Source organism: Pseudophryne corroboree, chromosome 9 (assembly GCF_028390025.1).
Source record: "Pseudophryne corroboree isolate aPseCor3 chromosome 9, aPseCor3.hap2, whole genome shotgun sequence".
In the NCBI taxonomy this organism is placed as follows: Eukaryota; Metazoa; Chordata; class Amphibia; order Anura; family Myobatrachidae; genus Pseudophryne; species Pseudophryne corroboree.
The window spans coordinates 218,297,140-218,320,247 of NC_086452.1; the positions used below are offsets into that span (position 1 = coordinate 218,297,140).

A 23,108-nucleotide genomic window follows, 5' to 3' on the forward strand; every position below is an offset into this window, starting at 1 on the left:
AGGTTACATCCAGAAAATGTGGAGAAGATGATGTTCATTAAAATGAATTATAATCAATTCCTCCGCGGAGACATTGACCAGCAGCAATTGCCTCCACAAAGTACACAGGGAGCTGAGATGGTGGATTCCAGTGGGGACGAATTGATAATCTGTGAGGAGGGGGATGTACACGGTGATATATCGGAGGGTGAAGATGAGGTGGACATCTTGCCTCTGTAGAGCCAGTTTGTGCAAGGAGAGATTAATTGCTTCTTTTTTGGGGGGTTCCAAACCAACCCGTCATATCAGTCACAGTCGTGTGGCAGACCCTGTCACTGAAATGATGGGTTGGTTAAAGTGTGCATGTCCTGTTTTGTTTATACAACATAAGGGTGGGTGGGAGGGCCCAAGGACAATTCCATCTTGCACCTCTTTTTTCTTTTCTTTTTCTTTGCATCATGTGCTGATTGGGGAGGGTTTTTTGGAAGGGACATCCTGCGTGACACTGCAGTGCCACTCCTAGATGGGCCCGGTGTTTGTGTCGGCCACTAGGGTCGCTAATCTTACTCACACAGTCAGCTACCTCATTGCGCCTCTTTTTTTCTTTGCGTCATGTGCTGTTTGGGGAGGGTTTTTTGGAAGGGACATCCTGCGTGACACTGCAGTGCCACTCCTAGATGGGCCCGGTGTTTGTGTCGGCCACTAGGGTCGCTAATCTTACTCACACAGCTACCTCATTGCGCCTCTTTTTTTCTTTGCGTCATGTGCTGTTTGGGGAGGGTTTTTTGGAAGGGCCATCCTGCGTGACACTGCAGTGCCACTCCTAGATGGGCCCGGTGTTTGTGTCGGCCACTAGGGTCGCTAATCTTACTCACACAGCTACCTCATTGCGCCTCTTTTTTTCTTTGCGTCATGTGCTGTTTGGGGAGGGTTTTTTGGAAGGGACATCCTGCGTGACACTGCAGTGCCACTCCTAGATGGGCCCGGTGTTTGTGTCGGCCACTAGGGTCGCTTATCTTACTCACACAGCGACCTCGGTGCAAATTTTAGGACTAAAAATAATATTGTGAGGTGTGAGGTATTCAGAATAGACTGAAAATGAGTGTAAATTATGGTTTTTGAGGTTAATAATACTTTGGGATCAAAATGACCCCCAAATTCTATGATTTAAGCTGTTTTTTAGTGTTTTTTGAAAAAAACACCCGAATCCAAAACACACCCGAATCCGACAAAAAAAATTCGGTGAGGTTTTGCCAAAACGCGTTCGAACCCAAAACACGGCCGCGGAACCGAACCCAAAACCAAAACACAAAACCCGAAAAATTTCAGGCGCTCATCTCTAGTTTCAAGCAGGATGCATTTAAAGCGCCGGTCCCCAATACCCGACCATTTCATGCTTCCAATGCGGCTACCCATGGCAAATTGTACTTAGCAGCTGTTGGGCGTAAACATCCCTGGTAAATCTTTCATCTGCAGGGACTGCCTAGCAATGGCAGTGACTTCCCTTTAAAAGTGTCCCCTACTAATCACATGAGGGACAGGCAGTCCCAGGGGGAGGTGTTTTTTTCCCTGGGACTGCCAGTCCACACTACATGGAAATCCACTCCCCTGCTATTATGGCAGGCCTAACTGGCTTCTAGAGGCGCAGTGATTCTGCGCATGTGCACAATTACACACATTCTGGCCAGTAAAGGCAGGACCCACACTAGTCACTACACCTTCCTCAAGCACATACATGGTCGACAATATCACGCTCTGCCCAATGGGGCAAATGGGGGGGCCCAGTCCCGCTGCCTCCCCCTCCCTCCCCGGGAGAGAGAGGACTGGCTTCTGGGTACTGGGCTAGGGAGAGAGGCAGCTGCAGAAGCAGTCAGTCCTTTGTCTTCTTGCGTGATGTACAGAGGGGGTGCTTGCATCCATGGCCTATGCCACCCACCAGATCAAACCCTGGCACCCCCTCTGCGGCGTGCACGTCCACTTTGTGGCACCAGTGACGTGCGGTGGGGCAGAGCCTTTCCTGTCATACTAACGTTTGTTCCAGAGTTTTGACTGTATAAAGTACATGAAAAATACAAAGAATATGTTTGAAATATCTTCTTTGCATTATTCTAATAATTTTTATAGCCAAATCTATGGAGTAAAAAGTCTATGGCAGGTGAGGCAGTGCCTCACCTGGCTAACATTTCCACACATCTTTGATCCAAACTCACTAAATTTCTCCAACGTCCTTGAGGATGCTGGGACTCCGTAAGGACCATGGGGAATAGACGGGCTCCGCAGGAGATAGGGCACTTTAAGAAAGCTTTGGACTCTGGGTGTGCACTGGCTCCGCCCTCTATGCCCCTCCTCCAGACCTCAGTTTTACACCGTGCCCAGAGCAAGATGGGTGCACTGCAGAGAGCTCTCCAGAGCTCTCTGCCTAGAAGCATTTTTGTTTGGATTTTTTTTTTCTACCTTTTACTACTTTTTCACAGGGAGCACTGCTGGCAACAGGCTCCCTGCATCGAGGGACTGAGGAGAGAGGAGCAGACCTTCTTGTCAAAGATAGGCTCTGCTTCCTCGGCTACTGGACACCATTAGCTCCAGAGGGGGTGAACGCAGGTTCTTACTGGGCGTCCACCCCCGGAGCCGCGCCGCCGTTCTCCTCACAGAGCTAGAAGTATAGAAGACAGAAGTCGTCAGGCGGCAGAAGCCTTCAGCTACACTGAGGTAACGCACAGCACTGCAGCTGTGCGTCATTGCTCCCATACACCTCACATACTCCGGTCACTGTAAGGGTGCAGGGTGCAGGGGGGGGGAGGGCGCCCTGGGCAGCAATATAAACCTCTGAATGGCAAAAAGACTATATACATGTACAGGTGGGCTCTGTACATGTATATAAAAGAGCCCCCGCCATATTTTACTAAGTTTGAGCGGGACAGAAGCCCGCCGCCGAGGGGGCGGGGCTTCTCCCTCAGCATTCACCAGCGCCATTTTCTCTCCACAGCGCTGCTGAGAGGAAGCACCCCGGACTCTCCCCTGCTTACACACGGTGAAAGGGTGCTTAAAAGAGAGGGGGGGGGGCACATAATTGGCGGTTTACATATTATACAGCGCTGCTGGGGGAAAACATTTTGTGTTGGTCTCCAGGGTTATTGCGCTGGGGTGTTTGCTGGCATACTCTCTCTCTGTCTCTCCAAAGGGCCTTGACAGGGATACTGTCTTCAGGAAAGGGGTTCCCTGTGTGTGTGTAAAGTGTGTCGGTACGCGTGTGTCGACATGTTTGACGAGGAAGGCTCGCTTAATGTGGAGGGGGAGTGCTTGAATGTCAGGTCGCCGTCGGCAACGCCGACACCAGAATGGGTGGATATGCTGAATGTCTTGAATGCAAATGTCAATCTATTGCATAAAAGATTAGACAAGGCAGAAGCTAGGGATCAGTCAGGTAGCCAGTCCATGCCTGTCCCTGGGGCGCCAGGTCCTTCGGGGTCTCAGAAGCGCACCATATCCCAGATCGATAACACAGATACCGACACAGATACTGACTCTAGTGTCGACTATGAAGATGCAAAATTACAGCCGAAGGTGGCTAAGGGTATACGGTACATGATTATTGCCATTAAAGAGGTTTTGCATATTACTGAGGAACCCCCTGTCCCTGACACGAGGGTACACATGTATAAAGGGAAAAAGCCTGAAGTCACTTTTCCATCCTCATTTGAATTAAGTGACTTGTGCGAAAAGGCCTGTGAATCTCCGGATAGGAGACCACAAGTTCCCAAAAGGATTCTTATGGCGTATCCTTTTCCACAAACTGATAGGATACGCTGGGAATCTTCGCCAAAAGTTGACAAGGCGCTGACACGTTTGTCCAAAAAGGTGGCACTGCCTTCTCAAGATACGGCATCCCTCAAGGAACCTGCTGATCGCAGGCAGGAAATTACCTTAAAGCACATTTACAATCATTCCGGTACTATTGCTCGACCGGCTATGGCGTCGGCCTGGGTTTGAAGTGCGGTTGTGGCATGGGCAGATTCCTTATCTACGGAAATTGACACCTTAGATAGGGACGCCATTCAAATGACCATAGAGCATATCAGAGATGCTGCCTTGTATATGAGGGATGCTCAGAGAGACATTTGTTTATTAAGCTCCAGAATGAATGCTATGTCTATTTCTGCTAGGCGGCTCTTGTGGACCCGACAGTGGACGGGAGATGCCGATTCAAAGCGGCATATGGAGTCCTTGCCTTACAAAGGGGTGGAGTTGTTTGGAGATGGCCTCTCGGATCTTGTCTCTACGGCTACGGCTGGTAAGTCAAATTTCTTACCTTATGTCCCCCCGCAGCATACAAAAAAGGCACCTCATTATCAAATGCAGTCCTTTCGTTCCAATAAAAACAAGAAGGTACGTGGATCATCCTTTGTTGCCAGAGCGAAAGGCAGGGGAAAAAAGCTGCACACAGCTAGTTCCCAAGAGCAGAAGTCCTCCCCTGCGTCTGCAAAGTACACCGCATGACGCTGGGGCTTTCCGAGGGGAGGCAGATCTGGTGGGGGCTCGACTTCGGTTTTTCAGCCACGTCTGGGTTCACTCGCAGGTGGATCCCTGGGCATTAGAGATTGTTTCTCAGGGATACAGGCTGGAATTCGAAGACTTGCCTCCTCGCCGATTTTTCAAATCGGCTCTGCCGGCTTCCCCGTCAGAGAGGGAGCTAGTGTTGGCAGCAATCCAAAAATTGTATATTCAACAGGTGATTGTCACAGTTCCTCATCTCCAGCAAGGAGAGGGATATTACTCAACCCTGTTTGTGGTCCCGAAACCGGACGGTTCGGTCAGACCCATTTTAAACCTGAAATCTCTGAACCTGTACTTGAAGAGGTTCAAGTTCAAAATGGAATCACTCAGGGCGGTCATCGCCAGCCTGGAGGGGGGGGATTGGATGGTGTCCCTGGACATAAAGGATGCTTACCTTCATGTTCCGATATTCCCCCCGCATCAGGCGTTCCTGAGATTTGCAGTGCAGGACTGTCACTACCAATTTCAGACGTTGCAGTTTGGGCTTTCCACGGCCCCGAGAATTTTCACCAAGGTAATGGCAGAAATGATGGTGCTCCTGCGCAGGCAGGGGGTCACAATTATCCCATACTTGGACGATCTCCTCATAAAGGCGAGATCTCGGGAGAGGTTGCTGGACAGCGTGTCTCTGTCCATGAAGACGTTGCAGATACACGGCTGGATTCTCAATATACCGAAGTCCCCGCTAGTCCCTACAACGCGTCTGACCTTTTTGGGGCTGATTCTAGACACAGACCAGAAAAAGGTTTTTCTTCCGATCGAAAAGGTTCAGGAACTCATAGCCATGGTCAGGAACCTATTAAAACCAAAAAAGGTTTCAGTGCATCATTGCACGCGGGTCCTGGGGAAGATGGTGGCTTCCTACGAGGCCATCCCTTTCGGCAGGTTCCATGCGAGGACTTTTCAATGGGACCTCTTGGACAAGTGGTCCGGGTCCCATTTACAAATGCATCAAAGGATCAGCCTGTCTCCCAGGACCAGGGTATCTCTCCTGTGGTGGCTGAACAGTGCTCACCTACTAGAAGGTCGCAGGTTCGGCATTCAGGACTGGGTCCTGGTGACCACGGACGCAAGCCTCAGAGGCTGGGGAGCAGTGACACTGGGAAGAAATTTCCAAGGTCTCTGGTCAAGCCAAGAGTCTTGTCTCCACATCAACGTCCTGGAGTTGAGGGCCATATACAACGCCCTGCGTCAAGCGGAGGAATTGCTTCGGAGAAAACCGGTTCTGATTCAATCAGACAATGTCACGGCAGTGGCTCATATAAACCGCCAAGGCGGAACAAGGAGCAGAATGGCCATGGAAGCGACCAGGATTCTACGCTGGGCGGAAGGCCATGTAAGCGCGCTGTCAGCGGTGTTTATCCCGGGGGTGGACAACTGGGAGGCGGACTTCCTCAGCAGGCACGACCTGCATCCGGGAGAGTGGGGACTTCATCAAGAAGTCTTCGCACAGATCACGGATCGTTGGGGACTGCCTCAAATCGACATGATGGCATCCCAGTCTCAACAAAAAGCTAAAGCGGTATTGCGCCAGGTCAAGGGACCCTCAGGCGGTAGCGGTAGACGCTCTGGTGACACCTTGGGTGTTCAGATCGGTCTATGTGTTTCCTCCTCTTCCTCTCATACCCAAGGTGTTGAGAATAATACGAAGAAGCAGGGTCAGAACAATACTCATTGTTCCGGATTGGCCACGGAGGACTTGGTATCCGGAGCTGCAAGAGTTGCTCGCAGGGGATCCGTGGCCTCTTCCTCTAAGGCAGGACCTGCTGCGGCAGGGGCCCTGTCTGTTCCAAGACTTACCGCGGCTGCGTTTGACGGCATGGCGGTTGAACGCCGGATCCTAGCGGAAAAAGGGATTCCGGAGGAAGTCATTCCTACCCTGATCAAGGCTAGGAAAGATGTGACGTTAAAACATTATCACCGTATATGGCGGAAATATGTTTCTTGGTGTGAGGCCAGAGCTGCTCCTACGGAGGAGTTCCATTTGGGCCATCTACTTCACTTCCTTCAAACAGGAGTGACTTTGGGCCTAAAATTAGGGTCCATAAAGGTCCAGATTTCGGCCTTATCCATTTTCTTTCAAAGAGAATTGGCCTCTATTCCTGAAGTACAGAACTTTGTGAAGGGAGTGCTGCATATTCAGCCTCCCTTTGTGCCTCCGGTGGCGCCTTGGGATCTTAACGTGGTGTTACGTTTCCTCAAGTCACTTTGGTTTGAACCATTCAAAACTGTGGAGTTGAAATACCTCACGTGGAAAGTGGTCATGTTGTTGGCGTTAGCTTCGGCTAGACGTGTTTCCGAATTGGCGGCTTTATCACATAAAAGCCCATACTTGGTTTTTCACGTGGATAGGGCAGAGTTGAGGACTCGCCCTCACTTTCTGCCAAAAGTGGTCTCATCTTTTCATGTGAACCAACCTATTGTCGTGCCTGTGGCTACACGGGACTTGGAGGATTCCGAGTCCCTGGATGTAGTCAGGGCTTTGAAGATTTATGTGACCAGAACAGCTAGAATCAGGAAGACTGAAGCTTTGTTCGTTCTGTATGCGGCCAACAAGGTTGGCGCTCCTGCTTCAAAGCAGACTATTGCTCGCTGGATCTGTAACACGATTCAGCAGGCGCATTCTACGGCAGGATTGAGGCCCACTCCACTAGGAAAGTGGGCTCTTCTTGGGCGGCTGCCCGAGGGGTCTCGGCATTACAGTTGTGCCGAGCAGCTACTTGCAAAATTCTATAAGTTTGATACTCTGGCTGAGGAGGAACTCCTGTTTGCTCAATCGGTGCTGCAGAGTCATCCGCACTCTCCCGCCCGTTTGGGAGCTTTGGTATAATCCCCATGGTCCTTACAGAGTCCCAGCATCCTCAAGGACGTTAGAGAAAATAAGATTTTACTTACCGGTAAATCTATTTCTCGTAGTCCGTAGAGGATGCTGGGCGGACTTCTTCTGCAAGACTTGTATATAGTTATTGCTTACATAAGGGTTATGTTATAGTTTTTCGGTGGAACCGTGGCTATGTTGTTGTTTATACTGTTGACTGGGTAAGTTTATCACAAGTTATACGGTGTGATTGGTGTGGCTGGTATGGATCTCGCCCTTAGATTTACAAAAATCCTTCCTCGTACTGTCCATCTCCTCTGGGCACAGTTTCCCTAACTGAGGTCTGGAGGAGGGGCATAGAGGGAGGAGCCAGTGCACACCCAGAGTCCAAAGCTTTCTTAAAGTGCCCTATCTCCTGCGGAGCCCGTCTATTCCCCATGGTCCTTACGGAGTCCCAGCATCCTCTACGGACTACGAGAAATAGATTTACCGGTAAGTAAAATCTTATTTTTCTTGAGTTTAAACTGCTGCACCTGTGTATAATGCCCAGATGTACATTTTGGCTCATATATTGCATGTAAATCTGTCTCTGGTGCTAGTCAGTGACTCCTGAGCCATTTAGTTCACCGCACGTCCCTGGTGGCCACACATTACCTTTCTTTCTAAAATTTTCTAAGGAGGGGGTCTGGCCACAACTCCCCTGTTGACAACGATCCCTCCCAATACAGGGGCCCGACAGAGCTGTCGGCTCTAACATGTTCCTCAAACCTGCTGCCTCAGTGTTATTGAGTATTACCTCAAGTTCACCCCACACATCAAGTCCCTCTCACAGTTGTTCTGGACTGGATCATCTGGAGGGACAGCAGCCTTTTTGCCCTTTTGCATGGCTGTCACCCATCCAGACCTTTTTTTGTGTCTTACATGGACGGTGGCAGCCTTTAAGCTCTTTTGCGTGGCCTTAACACCCCCAGGGCTTCCTACCTGGAGGCTGGTGGCCTTTACGTTCTTTTGTATGGCTGCTGCATCCCCCAGGGCATCCAGCATCTTCACCTGGTGGGTGGCAACCTTTAAGCTCTTTTGCATGGTCGCCGCCTCCCCCAGGGCTTCTGGTGTCTTTACCTGCAGATCGGTAGCCTTTAAGCTCTTTTGCATAGCTGCCGCCCATGCAGGACTTCCTTAGCATCTTCACCTAGAGGGTGGTGGCCTTTAAGCTCTTTTGCATAGCTGCCACTGTTCCAGGAGTTCCATGGCATCTTCACCTGGAGGGCGGCGGCCTTTAAGTTCTTTTGCATGGCCACAACCCATCCAGGACTTTATTGTACCTTTTCAGGCAGCCTACAGGTCCCAGCAGGCCAGTCCTGACATGACGTCACTTGGAGATCCACAATTGCCACCATGCCCGGACATAAACTGCCCTCTAGCACCTTTAGTCCGCCTGTAAAAAGGCTATTAAAATAACAACAAGACACAGAATTTTTTAATAATTTTGTACCTTCACCTAAGATGTGTCTTTAAGTTCTTTTGGATGGCCACCGCTTACCCAGTACTACTTTGATCTTCATCTGGGGGACAGCCACCTCCTCAGGACTTGCAGCCAGTCCCGGCGCTTACCGCTCAGCAAAGAGATGCAGTGCAGGTAGGCGCCAGGGCTAGAGAAGCGCTGTCCCTGCCCTGCATCCCCGCTGCTGCGGCTGGGCCCCCTGCTGCTGCTGCGCCTATGTGACAGGCACCAGCGCTGGCAGCAGGCAGCTTCAATCTGACCTCCAGTCCTCCTCCCTCACTTGACAGCCGCTGTGTTCGGCAGAAAAGGGGGCGGAGCTTAACGGCGAGGAGGGGGCGGAGCTACACGGAACAGGGTTCCAGCTTGAGAGGACAGGATAGAATGCAGTACTCTGCTGATTTTGAGTTACTGTAAGGGGAAACAGGGTGTTTGTGTGTGTGTGACTGTGTGTGTAGTATGTGTGTTATTGTGTGGGGTGGGGGGTAGGGTGTAGTAAAAACACAGCACTCTCTGGTGCCATCTTACCCCCCCCTCCTCCTGCCATCTTACCCCCCTCCTCCTGCCCACCACTCACCCAAGGGGGGTTGTCCTGCAACTTATTAACATCCCTGTCTGGGGGCTGACTGAGGATAAAATCCATGGCTGCCAGTCCTCATTTCCCTGCTCAGGCAGAGAATGCAGCATCTGCTACTGCATGCAGGGAGGTTTACACTTGTACTGTATGAATACCTCCCAACTGTCCCGATTTTCTCTGTCCCACCCACGGGCCGCAGTGTCCCGCGGTGGGGGGGCATTGGGAGGCTCCTGTCACTCGCTGCCCTGCGTAGCAGAGCAGCTGTAAATAGACGCTGTGCGCATGCGCACAGTGTCTATTCTCGGAGACGACAGGGACTGGGGGCATGCCAGCAGCTCACAGAGCGCTGGCCATGCCCCCATAGTGACGAAATGTGGGTGCGTGGCTCGCGATCGCAGTACTCCAGTGAAGCCACAACCCATTTTCCATAAACCGCGCCCCTTTTCATACGGGCGCAGCTTCACCATGCGAGGGTGTCCCAAGTTCCCCTCTATAGAAGTTGGGAGGTATGCTGTATGTAGCCTCCTCCATATTAGATTCCATCCTACTATAGACAATGTGGAATACATACTAATTACCGGCGGGCAGGATGCCAGCTGTCAAGATCCCGACAGCAGATTCCCGGCTGCCAGAATGCCAGCATCTAGGTGAGCATTTTGATTCCCCTTGCAGGCTCAGTGACTCACAACGCTAGCCACAGGTTCTATTCTCACTCTATGGGGTACATTTACTAACATTCGTAATTTCCGAAAAAAGGTCAAAGTTCAATCACGAATGACATCGAAAGTGTAAAACTGCAACTTTTTGAATTTGTTACGATGGATTTACTAAGCTGTCGTATTCGGGTTTTTCTTTTCTTCCGATGTCGATGTCATTCGTGTTTTTTTTGTGTTTTTTACGGCAGTGATTAGCAAAACACTGCCGACTTTTTTACAATTAATCTCGGCCGGATCTGTGTGATCCGTGCTGGGGTTTTATTTTTTTTTTTTTTTAATTAAACACTGTAAAATGTAAAAAAAAAATTGCGTGGGGTCCCCCCTCCTAAGCATAACCAGCCTCGGGCTCTTTGAGCCGATCCTGGTTGCCGAAATATGGGAAAAAAATTGACAGGGTTTCCCCCATATTTAAGCAACCAGCATCGGGCTCTGCGCCTGGTCCTGGTTCCAAAAATACGGGGGACAAAAAGAGTAGGGGTCCCCCGTATTTTTAAAACCAGCACCGGGCTCCACTAGCTGGACAGATAATGCCACAGCCGGGGGTCACTTTTATATAGTGCCCTGCGGCCGTGGCATCAAAAATCCAACTAGTCACTCCTGGCCGGGGTACCCTGGGGGAGTGGGGACCCCTTCAATCAAGGGGTCCCCCCCCCCCAGCCACCCAAGGGCCAGGGGTGAAGCCCGAGGCTGTCCCCCCCCCCATCCAATGGGCTGCGGATGGGGAGGCTGATAGCCTTTGTTGTAAAAGAAAAGATATTGTTTTTAGTAGCAGTACTACAAGGCCCAGCAAGCCTCCCCCGCATGCTGGTACTTGGAGAACCACAAGTACCAGCATGCGACGGAAAAACGGGCCCGCTGGTACCTGTAGTACTACTACTAAAAAAATACCCCAAAAAAGACAAGACACACACACCGTGAAAGTATAATTTTATTACATACATACACACATACATACATACTTACCTTAAGTTCCCACGCAGGTCGGTCCTCTTCTCCAGTAGAATCCAAGGGGTACCTGTTGAAGAAATTATACTCACGAGATCCAGGGGTCCAGGCTCCTCGGGAAATCTAGGGGTAATCCACGTACTTGAAAAAAAAAAAAAAAAAACGTGTCCCGACCACGAACTGAAAGGGGACCCATGTTTGCACATGGGTCACCTTTCCACGAATGCCAGAAACCCACTTTGACTTCTGTCTAAGTGGGTTTCTTCAGCCAATCAGGGAGCGCCACGTTGTAGCACTCTCCTGATCAGCTGTGTGCTCCTGTCCTCACTGACAGGCAGCACACGGCAGTGTTACAATGTAGCGCCTATGCGCTACATTGTAACCAATGATGGGAACTTTCTGCCCTGCGGTTGACCTAAAGTGACGTCACCGCTGAGCAAGAAAGTTCCCAGCATTGGTTACAATGTAGCGCATAGGCGCTACATTGTAACACTGCCGTGTGCTGCCTGTCAGTGAGGACAGGAGCACACAGCTGATCAGGAGAGTGCTACAACGTGGCGCTCCCTGATTGGCTGAGGAAACCCACTTAGACATCAGTCAGAGTGGGTTTTCTGGCAGTCGGGAAAAGGGGATCCATGTGCAAACATGGGTCCCCTTTTAGTGCGTGGCTCGGGTAAGCGTTTTTTTTTTTTTTTTCAAGTACGTGGATTACAAAGGATTTCTCCGAGGACCCTGGGCCCCTGGATCTCGTGAGTATAATTTCTTCAACAGGTACCCCTTGGATTCTACTGGAGAAGAGGACCGACCTGCGTGGGAACATAAGGTAAGTATGTATGTATGTGTGTATGTATGTAATAAAATTATACTTTCACGGTGTGTGTGTCTTGTGTTTTTTTGGGTATTTTTTTAGTAGTAGTACTACAGGTACCAGCGGGCCCGTTTTTCCGCCGCATGCTGGTACTTGTGGTTCTCCAAGTACCAGCATGCGGGGGAGGCTTGCTGGGACTTGTAGTACTGCTACTAAAAACAATATCTTTTCTTTTACAACAAAGGCTATCAGCCTCCCCATCCGCAGCCCATTGGATGGGGGGGGACAGCCTCGGGCTTCACCCCTGGCCCTTGGGTGGCTGGGGGGGGGGGACCCCTTGATTGAAGGGGTCCCCACTCCCCCAGGGTACCCCGGCCAGGAGTGACTAGTTGGATTTTTGATGCCACGGCCGCAGGGCACTATATAAAAGTGACCCCCGGCTGTGGCATTATCTGTCCAGCTAGTGGAGCCCGGTGCTGGTTTTAAAAATACGGGGGACCCCTACTCTTTTTGTCCCCCGTATTTTTGGAACCAGGACCAGGCGCAGAGCCCGATGCTGGTTGCTTAAATATGGGGGAACCCCTGTCAATTTTTTCCCCATATTTCTGCAACCAGGATCGGCTCAAAGAGCCCGAGGCTGGTTATGCTTAGGAGGGGGGACCCCACGCAATTTTTTTTAATAAAATAACAACTTTCCCACCCCTTCCCACTGATATACATGCACGGATCTCATGGATCCCTGCATGCCTATCCAATCACGGAAAAAAAAAGTAGGTCTGTTTTTTTTTAGCACTTTTTTACGAGTTGTAATTTTTCACGGCAGTGTTTGTTTTTTTTTTGCTGTGCACTTCTTAGTAAATGACCGAGATTCATACTTAAACAGCCGCGTTTTGACCGATGGTGTATTCATTCGTGATTTTTTTCTTGGACTTCAAAATATTACGAATGCCCTCATCACTGCCGTGATTATTGCTTAGTAAATTACCGAGATGACACTTTGATGAAAAAACGGCATCTCGGTCAAAATCGGGAGCTTAGTAAATTTACCCCTATGGGTGTCATAAACACCCATGAGTGGGAATAGCCTCTGTGCGCCGGTATTCCAGCTGTTTCCATTGTCAGCTATCGGGATTCCGGCGGGATACTATTGTGTGGCCATGCCCCTTATTTTTGAAACCACACTCCCTTTTTTCAATGCTCACTGTCCCTTTGTAAAATATGGGAGGGCGCAAATTTATAGTTTGCAGGGGGGCGCCGAACACCCTAGCACCGGCCCTGCTTGCAGCATCCTCTTCCTTGATACCTAGGGGGAATGGCAGCTCTAAGATATTTTGCATGGCTGACGACCATCCAGGACTTTCTTGGGGTCTTCATAAGGAGTGTGGTGGCCTTTAAGGTCTTTACATGGCTGCTGCCTCTCCCAGTACTTCCGGCATCTTCATCTGGAGGGTGGCGGCCTTTAAGCTCTTTTGTATGGCTGCAGTGTCCCCGAGGGCATCTGGTGTCTTTATCTTGAGGCTGGCAGCCTTTAAGCTCTTTTGCATGGACACTGCCCATCCAGGTCTTCCTTGGCATCTTCACTTGGGGAGGCAGCAGCCTTTAAGCTCTTTTGCATAGTCACTGCATTCTTCAAGGTTTCCGGCATCTTTACCTGGTGGGTAGTGGCCTTTAAACTCTTTTGCATTGCTGCCGCCCATTTAGGACTTCCTCTGCCTCTTCAACCGGGTGGGGGGTTCCAGCCTTTAAGCTCTTTGTATGGCCACCACCCATCCATGATTTCCACTGCATCTTCACCTGAAGGACGGTGGCCTTTAATCTCTTTTGCAAAGTTGCCTTGACTCACTAGTTAGGAGGCATGAATGCTTTGGCTGGTGGACCCTGTGAAGCGTGTCCCCTGGCTGTGGCACTACCCCTCTGCTAGTGGAGCTTGATACTGGTTCTAAAAATATTGAAACCCCTATGTAATGTTTCCGCCATATTTTTAGATTGAGGGCTGGCAGATATGAAGCATGTGCTGTCACCGTAAACTTAGGAAACCAGTACCTATGTCAACTCTTTTTGTCAACAATTGGGCAGTGGGTGCCAGGGTAATAGTGTTGCAGTACTAAAACGACCAGCATGCCCATGAATGCTAGAGGATGCTGAAATGTGTGGAGGCCACTGAGGTATCTATCAGGGGTGGCAGGAGCCGACCTTGGCTGCAGAAGTGCCCTGCTACAGCTAAAATAAAAACCATTAAGACAACATTCGGACAGGTCCCTTTGCACCCATATTCTGTCCCAGGCAGTAAACCTTATCCATCATTTTTTTATTGCTGCAATAACCATTATTATGCTAAATAGAGCCCCGAATACATTATACACATTACTGATGATTAAATATTTTACATTATTATCATTATTATTATTATTATTATTACTATGTTATATCCAGTGGTTAAAGTGGGCCGGAACGGGGCGGAACTGCGTTCCGTCACCTCTAATTGCAGGTGGAACCAGTTCCGCCTCCGTCCAGCCACAGCATCAGGTCCCGGCTGCACTGTAAAGTTTGCAGCGTCCGCCAGCCAATCCCGGCACGCGGACCGGCTGCAGAACCAATAAAAAGAAGGGGCGGCTATTTCAAAAGCTGGCGTGAGCCAATCACGGCTCGCGGACCGCCAGCCAATGAGAAGCTGCCTAGTGGCAGCTTCTCATTGGCTAACAGTCTGCGATACGTGATTGGTGCGCAATCGGCGCTAGATTCAAAAGAGCAGCCCCTTCTTCCCCTATACCGATACTGGGACCAGCGAGTCTGTCTCCCCGCAGCACAGCGCAATGGGACCGCCGGAGCCCGTGATTCCACTGTCCCCCAGCACACATGCATAGGATCATAGGTGTGCGCACGAGGGGTGCCTGGTGCGCACAGGCACCCCCCACACTCCACGCATGCCTTCATGGATTGCTGCACATTCCTGTGTCCCTCTCCTGCTGCGCTCGCTGTCAGGTCATGTGAGTGAGTGTGCTTTCTTTCCTTGTCGGCGGCCGTGCACTTAACTCACCCTCCTGGACTCATCCCATGATGTTACATGAGGACGTCACACCGCATGCCCTCCCTCTCCACCTGCCTGCACTCTATCCTCGTGTGCCGACATGCGCCATGCAATGCCACAGCCTCCCGTACCGCAGGCCTGCAGTTGAGGTCAGTTTCTGCAGGGGAAAGAGAGGGGGCCTTCCAGTGTGTGTTCCCCAAGACAGCACTCCTCATAAAATCAATATGATCATTATTTAGGCATACAGGTTTCTCCAGCGGCACACAATAAGGGACAAGAGTCGGCTTTAGTCACTAAAGCCGACTCTTGTCCTTATTGAGTGCTGATGGAGAAACATGTTTTATATATATATATATATATTTGTTTACTTATTATTTAATGGTGAGCACTACTGGGGGCATTCTGTAAGTATGTGGGGCGGGCAATGTGAATAAGATTGTGCTACAGTGAGGCATTATTTTGAATTTGGGGTGCTTTTGTGTGGCCACGCCCCTTTCGTATGAGACCACACCCTTTTTGCAGCGTGCGCTAAGGGGGAGGGGTCGTGGGGGAGATGAGTTCCCCCACCTCTCCAGGACCACTTTAAGCCCTGGTTATATCTGCCAATAATTATTATTTTACTTGTAAGTAAAAACAAAAATATCTAATGAGAGATGAATTAATTGCTATTTTTACTTACAGGAACTTCATAAACAGTAAATTGATCTTTTTTTCCCCTCCCCCAAGGCACAAGCTGTGAAATGGATTTGAAAGAGTGTTTGTCAGACCCTTGCCTTAATGGTGGCACTTGCCTCGACTATTTGGGATCCTTTTCTTGCACATGCCCAGTAGGCTTTCGTGGGGACCTATGTGAAGTCAACATAAATGAGTGTACTAGTTTTCCGTGCCTTAATGGTGGACATTGTGTTGATATGATTAATGGGTGAGTGATGTTTTTCATTACATGATTAGTCAACACTGTAAAAACATATAATCATGGTTTCCTGTGTGGTTCCAACATTTTGTTATGTCTTTCAGGTATAGCTGTGACTGCAACATGGTAGGATTCACTGGTCTGTACTGTGAAACCCCAGCAGCTCTGTGCTTGTCACAACCATGTCAAAATAATGCCACCTGCCTGGAGGATTCTGGGAGCTTTACGTGTCTCTGCTGGCCAGGTATTTTGCTAAATGTGATAATGAACGGGATACGGTCATTAGGTTGACACAGCTTAGACAGTCGACAGTCATTAGGTCAACCACTGAAGGTCGACATGCATTAGGTCGACGTGGTCAATAGGTCGATATGGTCATTATGTTGACATGTACTAGGTCGACAGGTCAAAAGGTCGACATGAGTTTTTATTAAAAAAATAATTTTTGGGATTTTTTTCATACTTAATGATCCACGTGGACTTTGATTGGAACGGTAACCTGTGCCAAGCAAAGCGAGGCAGGGGACACGGTGCACTAATTGGGGTTCCCCGTCACTTTACGAAGAAAACAACGCCAATTTTTTTTTTAAATAAACCATGTCGCCCTTTTGACCTGTCAACCTAGTACATGTCGACCTAATGACCATGTCGACCTATTGTCCCTGTCGACCTAATGCACATTGACCTTCCATGGTTGACCTAATGACTGTCGACCTAAGTTGTGTCTACCCAACGACCCATACCCTAATGAACTAAGATTTACAACACAGTTCATTGGCAAAGTGTGTGTTAGCAAAACAAATGGTAGTAGTCATCTTTTTATATGACTCTGGGTCATAGATATCAAGAAGAAATAGCCTTTTCTGTGTACAGCCAGCTATGGCAGGGAACTGCTCTGGCTACTTATCAAGTGACGAAAAGTGAAGATGGCCAGTGGTAAATTCCCATTAGGCATGTGAGGCACGTGCCTAGGGATGGCAGTTGTTTGGGGGCGGCACTTGGATGCTTGTGTTGGTACTGTCAGCCCAAAATGTACCAGTAACTGAAAAATATTTCCTCTGTACTGTACCATACGCCATCTTGAATGGAATTGAGTATACTAAAAGGAGTGCTTATAACCAGTCAATTAAAATAATAAAATTAGGCAGGCGGGGGGCACCCTCACCGTTATATCCGCCCAGGGCCGGTGCAAGGTATCTCAACACCCTAGGCAAAACTTCTGTATACTGCCCCCCCCCCCAAAAAAAAAAAACAACAACCCTCCTTCCACCCAGGAAAGGGGTGAGTTGTGAGTCAGTGTGTGAGGGGTGGATATAAGGCAGCAGGGGGAGCAGGAGAGAGTGAGAGACAAAGAGGGTTTCAGGGAGAGAGAGAAAAAGAGGGGGCAGCAAGGGAGAGAGAGAAAAAGAGGGGGCAGCAAGGGAGAGAGAGGGGAGAATGAACGAGAGAGAGATAGACTGTATCAGGGATATTGAGAGGAGTGACAGTGAAAAAGGGTGTCAGGGAGGGAGAAAGACGAGAGAGAGGGTGTCAGGGAAAACGGGGCGGGGGTCCTTAAAAAAGCAGGATGCTTCAATATAAGGAGTTTCATCAATTGTAGGTCAGACTGACACTATATTAGGCCAAAGTAATTTCCACAGACACAATCAATTAGTAACACGTGCAGTCACAAAATACATGAGTGGCATATGCAGTCCATCTCAATAACCTGGATGTTAATGGTTAACAGATTCCCTCTGTATGGTAACAAACAGTGTTGTTGAACTGTCTAACAATGGGGGCCCGACCCGTTTGCACTCTGCAGTTTGTCGCAATGGTGCGAATGGGTCAGAACTGCGCATGCACGGTGGCCGCATTGGGCACACACGTTGTTGCCCGGCGACAGCAGTGATGCCGCCAGCGGAAAAAGTGATCGCAGTGGTGATCGCAAGAAGACTGACAGGCGGGAGGCGTTATGGGGCGTCAACTGACCGTTTTCATGGCATGGTGAGGCGAACGTAGGCGTGTCCAGGTGTTTGGAGGGCGGATGTCTGACGTCAATCTCTGGACCTTCGTCGCTGGATCCGTCGCACAGGGTAAGTAGGTCTGACCCTGGTCTTGTTTTGCAGGAAACTTTTTTAGCATAGCAGGGCTGCTATGCAGAAATACACTCCCCCATAGGCAGGATCTAGTTGATCGCACGAGCAGCAAAAAGTTGCTACGTGCGATCAACTCGGAATTACCCCCACTGTGACAATGTAAAAACGTAGTGTGATACAGTGCAGTTCAAAATAAGTCTGCCGCATAGGTGGATACAATGTATAAGTCTGCCGCATAGATGGATACAATGTATAAGTTAGCTAGCAGTGAAAATATTACTGATTAGTTTAGATTCAATGATGTATCTACCATAATAAAACCCTGCATGGGCACACTGGGTGTGGATCATAGAGTCGACAGTAACTAGGACGACAGTCACTAGGTCGACCACTATTGGTCAACAGTGACTAGGTCGACACCTGAAAAAGGTCGGCATGGGTTTTTAATGTTTTTTGTGTTGTTTTCTTCGTAAAGTGACCGGGAACTCCAATTAGTGCACTGTGTCCCCTCGCATGGCTCGCTTTGCTCGCCGTGCTTTGGGCAAAATGCCTCGCACCGCTGCGCTTGGCACAGGTTACCGTTCCCAATCGTACGTGGACGTACAGTCCACGAGGATTGTAAAGAATGAAAAGGTAAAAAAAAATGTGAAAAACTCATGTCGACCTTGTCCATGTCCACTTAAAGACCGGATACTGGGCACACTCAGGGTGATAGAAAAGAAGGTCTCACGTGTATGAGCACTGTTGAGCAGCTGCTGCTCTGTCATATGCAAAGGGTCGCAGTGATGAGTGACTATGGGGCTGATTCAGACCTGATCGGTGCTGTGCGTTTTTTTGCACAGCGGGCAATCAGGTCTGAACTGCACATGCCAGACAGCCAACGGCTGTCTCAACCCAGCGATCGCCTCTGCCTGACTGGCAGACAGAGTCGGTCGCTGGGTGGGAGGAGGTGGGCCGGTGGCATTTAGTCGTCGTTTAGGGTGCGCGGTCTGGGCAACGCAAGCGTGCCCTGAACGTTGGGGGGGGGGGGGCGGGCTGCAGCAGCTGTGTGAGGTCACACGCAGCCGCTGCGACCTGAGCAGCAACGAGTAGCTCCCTGCCAGCGTGCAGGAGCTGCGCTGGCTGAGAGCTTCTCTTCCAGTACAAAGGCATTGCCGCTGTGCGATGCTTTTGTACTGGTGCGGCGGGGAAGGGACTGACATGCAGGGTGGACTAGCCCTGTTCTAGGCGTCTCCCCACATGTCAGGGAAGCTGGTCGTAGACGTGCTAAATTTAGCACGTCTACGATCAGGTCTGAATCACCCCCTATAGCCGTAGAGCCGGCACTCTAGAGAGGAGACAGGGGGGTATATAGAATGTCTGCTATTGGAAAAATTAAGTCAGATTGTCACTGTTGAATTCAATTAATGAATTAAATTCAGCGCAGGGACACTGCTGACCCATGATTCAATGACAGCACTCTGGAGAGGAGAGGTAGAGAGATGGGAAGAGGTGCAGGCAGAGGAGAGGAATAGAGCTGGAGAGGGGTAGAACAAAGTTCCGGTGAGGTTGTGGAGAGCCGCTGCCGCCTGCTATGTGTGATGTATAGTCACAGTATAGTCACAGGTCCTGCCGCAGCTGTGACCAGATAGAAGGAAGAAAGAGTGGGCGGCTGTGGAGAGCGGTCGAGTCAGCAGTGTACCCTGTTGCAGTGCCCTGTTTTGAATTGAATGATTGAACTTAAATTTCTTAACATTATTCCTGATATTTTCGCCAACCCTAGAAATTTATTTCTAGAGTTATGCCCCATGTGAAATTTATCTCAGAGACTATCGTATCTCTATTCTAATTATAACAAATAAAAGTAAAGTTTTAAGTAATTCAATTTTTGCCCCAACAAGAGAGTTTCTCTCTCTCTTTTTTTGGAGAGAGAGAGAGAGAGAGAGAGAGGGTGTCAGGGAAAGAAAGGGAATAAGAGAAAGAGAGGAGAGCGAGAGAGGGTGTTAGGGAGAGAGCGAGAGAAGGAAAGAAAGGGGGAGAGAGAGTGATGGAGAAAAAGAGAGATGAGAGGGGAGAGAGAGTGAGGGGGCAGAAAGGAGGGAGAGAAACAGTGTCAGGGAAAGAGAGCGAATGAGAGAAAAAGAGGAGAGCAAGAGAGAGAGGGTGTTAGGGAGAGAGAGAAGGAAAGAAAGAAAAGGGGAGAGAGTGATGGAGAAAGAAAGAGATGAGAAGGGAGAGAGAGTGAGGGGGCAGAAAGGAGGGAGAAAGACAGTGTCAGGGAGAGAGGGAAAGCAAGTGAGAGAGCCCGAGGGTGTCAGAGAGAGAGAGAGAGAGAGAGAGAGACAGAGAGAGGGGGGGGGGGGAGCAAGAGAACATGTCAGGGAGAGAGTGAGAGGTGAGAGCCAGTGAGAGGGAGGGGGATCGAGCTAGAGTGAGAGACAGAGGGTGTCAAGACGAGAGAGAGAGAGAGCGTGTCAGTGAGACAAAGGAGGAGAGAGGGAGGGGGGGCAAGGGGGAGAGAGCGAGGGTGTCAGGAATGGAGAGAGACAGAAAGGGGGGAGAAAAGAGGGAGAGAGTGTTGGGGAGAGAAAGAGGACAGATTGAGCGGAGCAAGAGTGAAAGAGAGAGGAAAGACACAGAGGACGGGATGTATTGATGCATTGCCGCCCCTCGCCGGTTACCGTAGCGATGTTGATCGCATATGTGTAACCCTACCCTCAATACCTTGAACGAGAGCTGTCTATGTATTCTATTAAGGGATGGTTACCTAATAGCTGTGCCTCCACTCAAGCTATGTGTAGTATTTAACTACCGTTAAGGCTTGCTTGAGTAAGCCTGATCTCTATCCTTAGGGGATGATTCCCTTATATCATAGATATATTATCTAATATACCTGTCTCTTTCTTCCTGGATCTTCAGATCAATTTCCAGACGGACCAGACACACATGGAAAGTATAACACTTTAATGACCAGTACCAAATGGATTAAGTATACAATAACATTTCATCAATTACACATTCCCCTTTAAGTCATTAATCCATGCTAACCCCCGGTCAATTAGGCCTATACACAGTACCTGCATGCAATACAACAAATCCTTTTTCTTTTCAAGACACCCTTAGGTGTTAGAGTGACCCGGGTACTCTTAATATGATAGTGCACTATAAGGGCCCATAAACTTCCTAAAAATAACAGCAGTTAATACAGAATGTCTGACACTATGTTTTAGTATCAACTATCAGTTCTCCCTTCAGTTAAAGAGAAAGATGTTTGGCTCAGTCTACTTATGGTAGCGATTACTTTCCCCTTTAAGGTTACTTATAGTTCCTCCTTGGCAGATAACAGAAAGTATCTATTTAGCTCATAGATAGTAACATCAACAGTTGATTACCAAGGAATCTGTATCCTTTCCTCAGTAAAAATGTTACCGTAGATGTCCAGTATTAAACTAAACTCCTAAGAAGCTGGTATGATAAACCTTTGTTATGCTGCGTCCTTGTGTCCATTTGAAGTAGCTGATGCTTTCTATATTTCAGAGCATATATAGCTTTTCGATTCCTGTATGCCTCAAATTATTGTTGTCTCTTAGGATGAGTCTATATTAAATATATCTGCAAGAGATGGTTTCTCTTATCATAGTCACAGCGAGCTCAAATCCTTTAACTTTATAACTAATAGTCTCTTACGTGTCAGTCCTTCTTACGGGTTCACGAATATACATATAACACAGTTGTATTAAAGTGCCACAAGCTAGTCCTTGAATCGGGATGATAGTCTAATCCTTTGTGGCTAAGAGGCTTTAACATCCATCCAATGTCACTGTAGTATGGCTACCTTTAATGTCCTTGCCTCTAATTCTGCTAATTCAGGGGCATAAATACACACATTAGGTGGCAGCTTTAGGGTGTTACTTTCTATTTAGCGCTGCGGAACAATGTCTCTGGCTCTCCTTTGACTGATGTGATGCTGATATATGGGGGAGCTTTAAAACTATTTATGAAGCGTTAAACAGTTCAAGTTTCACTCCACTCCTCCTGTTACATATATATACCCAGTGCTTTCTACCTTCTCCTTAGCACTATGATTAAGCCATACATGGAACTGTAATTATAGGTCACTCTGACTACTGTGACCCATTACTATCCTCCTGCTTAATAGCCATTATTGCGGCCTAGCCATGGAGTCCTTAGTCCCAATATGAAATTGACTATGTACAATAGTCACCTATGGCTTGCTGTGCTTAGTGTAGGGGTAATATAAATGGCTGGATTATGCACTCACACTTCTACGATCTAGTGATGCTGCTGCAGGATGCTCCCCCGACTCCTCCCTTACACTTACAGCCACACAGAATGGAGCCTCTGCTGCTGGTCCTGGCTTCTTTGTTGTGGCTGTCAGAGTCTGTGCCGGTAATAGGTAGGAAGGAAGCCTCTCTGTCTCCCTGTCATAGATGCGCCCTTCCAATACTGCTGGGTGAGTTGACTAGCGCTGATGCCGGGTTCTGTGAACAGTGCGGAGTCTCAATGCTGCTGTCACCACCTTTACAGTAAGGAAGCCCTGTTCTGGCTACACACACTAAGCCCCCTCCGGCCGCCGCAATGTATACCGCTCAGCTCTAATGCGAGCGACGGCCGGAGCAGCAAAAAACTATGTCCTCTCACCAAGGGATATGCAGTCTCTCCCTCAGCTACACTCACAGCACCTCTCCACCCCTCTCTAGTAGTCACATGACCCACTCTGAGGTGATGCCCCGCCCACTGGCAATCACCCCACTAGGTGATTGACAGTTAGGAGCACAAGGACATTAACCCTTTAGATACACTGTGAAACCATAAAATAAGCCTTCATTGTATTCACCACTACATTTACATCAATGTACATACAATTACATATATGTGAACTGTATTATTTACCTCAAAACATGCATACAGTATTACAACATCCATTAACTTTTATATGAATAATATATATGCTTATACTCCATTTTAGTCACCATATTATAACTACCTCAGTATAAGTGTTGTTTAAACCCTAAATCAGGGTTACATATGTACTAACATATGCGATCAATATCGCGATGCGGTGACGGAGGCCCCCTGCGATACCTGTCAGGTGGTCTGTGGGGGGTCTCCGTCACCTCCCAGGGGTCCCCACACTGGCTAGATGCCGGGAAGCAGCAGCAGGCTGCCCCCGGCGCCTCCTCCTCCCTCCTGC

General features: G+C 49.0%; 1 protein-coding gene across 2 annotated transcripts in view; it reads left to right on the forward strand.

Moving 5' to 3' along the window:
- Window positions 1–23,108, forward strand: part of CRB1 (crumbs cell polarity complex component 1) — a 307,060-nt gene that overhangs the window by 137,732 nt on the left and 146,220 nt on the right. For both annotated transcript variants that reach the window (XR_010186785.1, XM_063940122.1), the window contains exons 3-4: window positions 15,650–15,845; window positions 15,941–16,080. Coding sequence is in view for 1 of the 2 variants with exons in the window: in XM_063940122.1 (XP_063796192.1) it covers window positions 15,650–15,845; window positions 15,941–16,080 (336 nt within the window). In the remaining variant the exon portion in view is untranslated. The remainder of the gene's footprint in view (window positions 1–15,649; window positions 15,846–15,940; window positions 16,081–23,108) is intronic.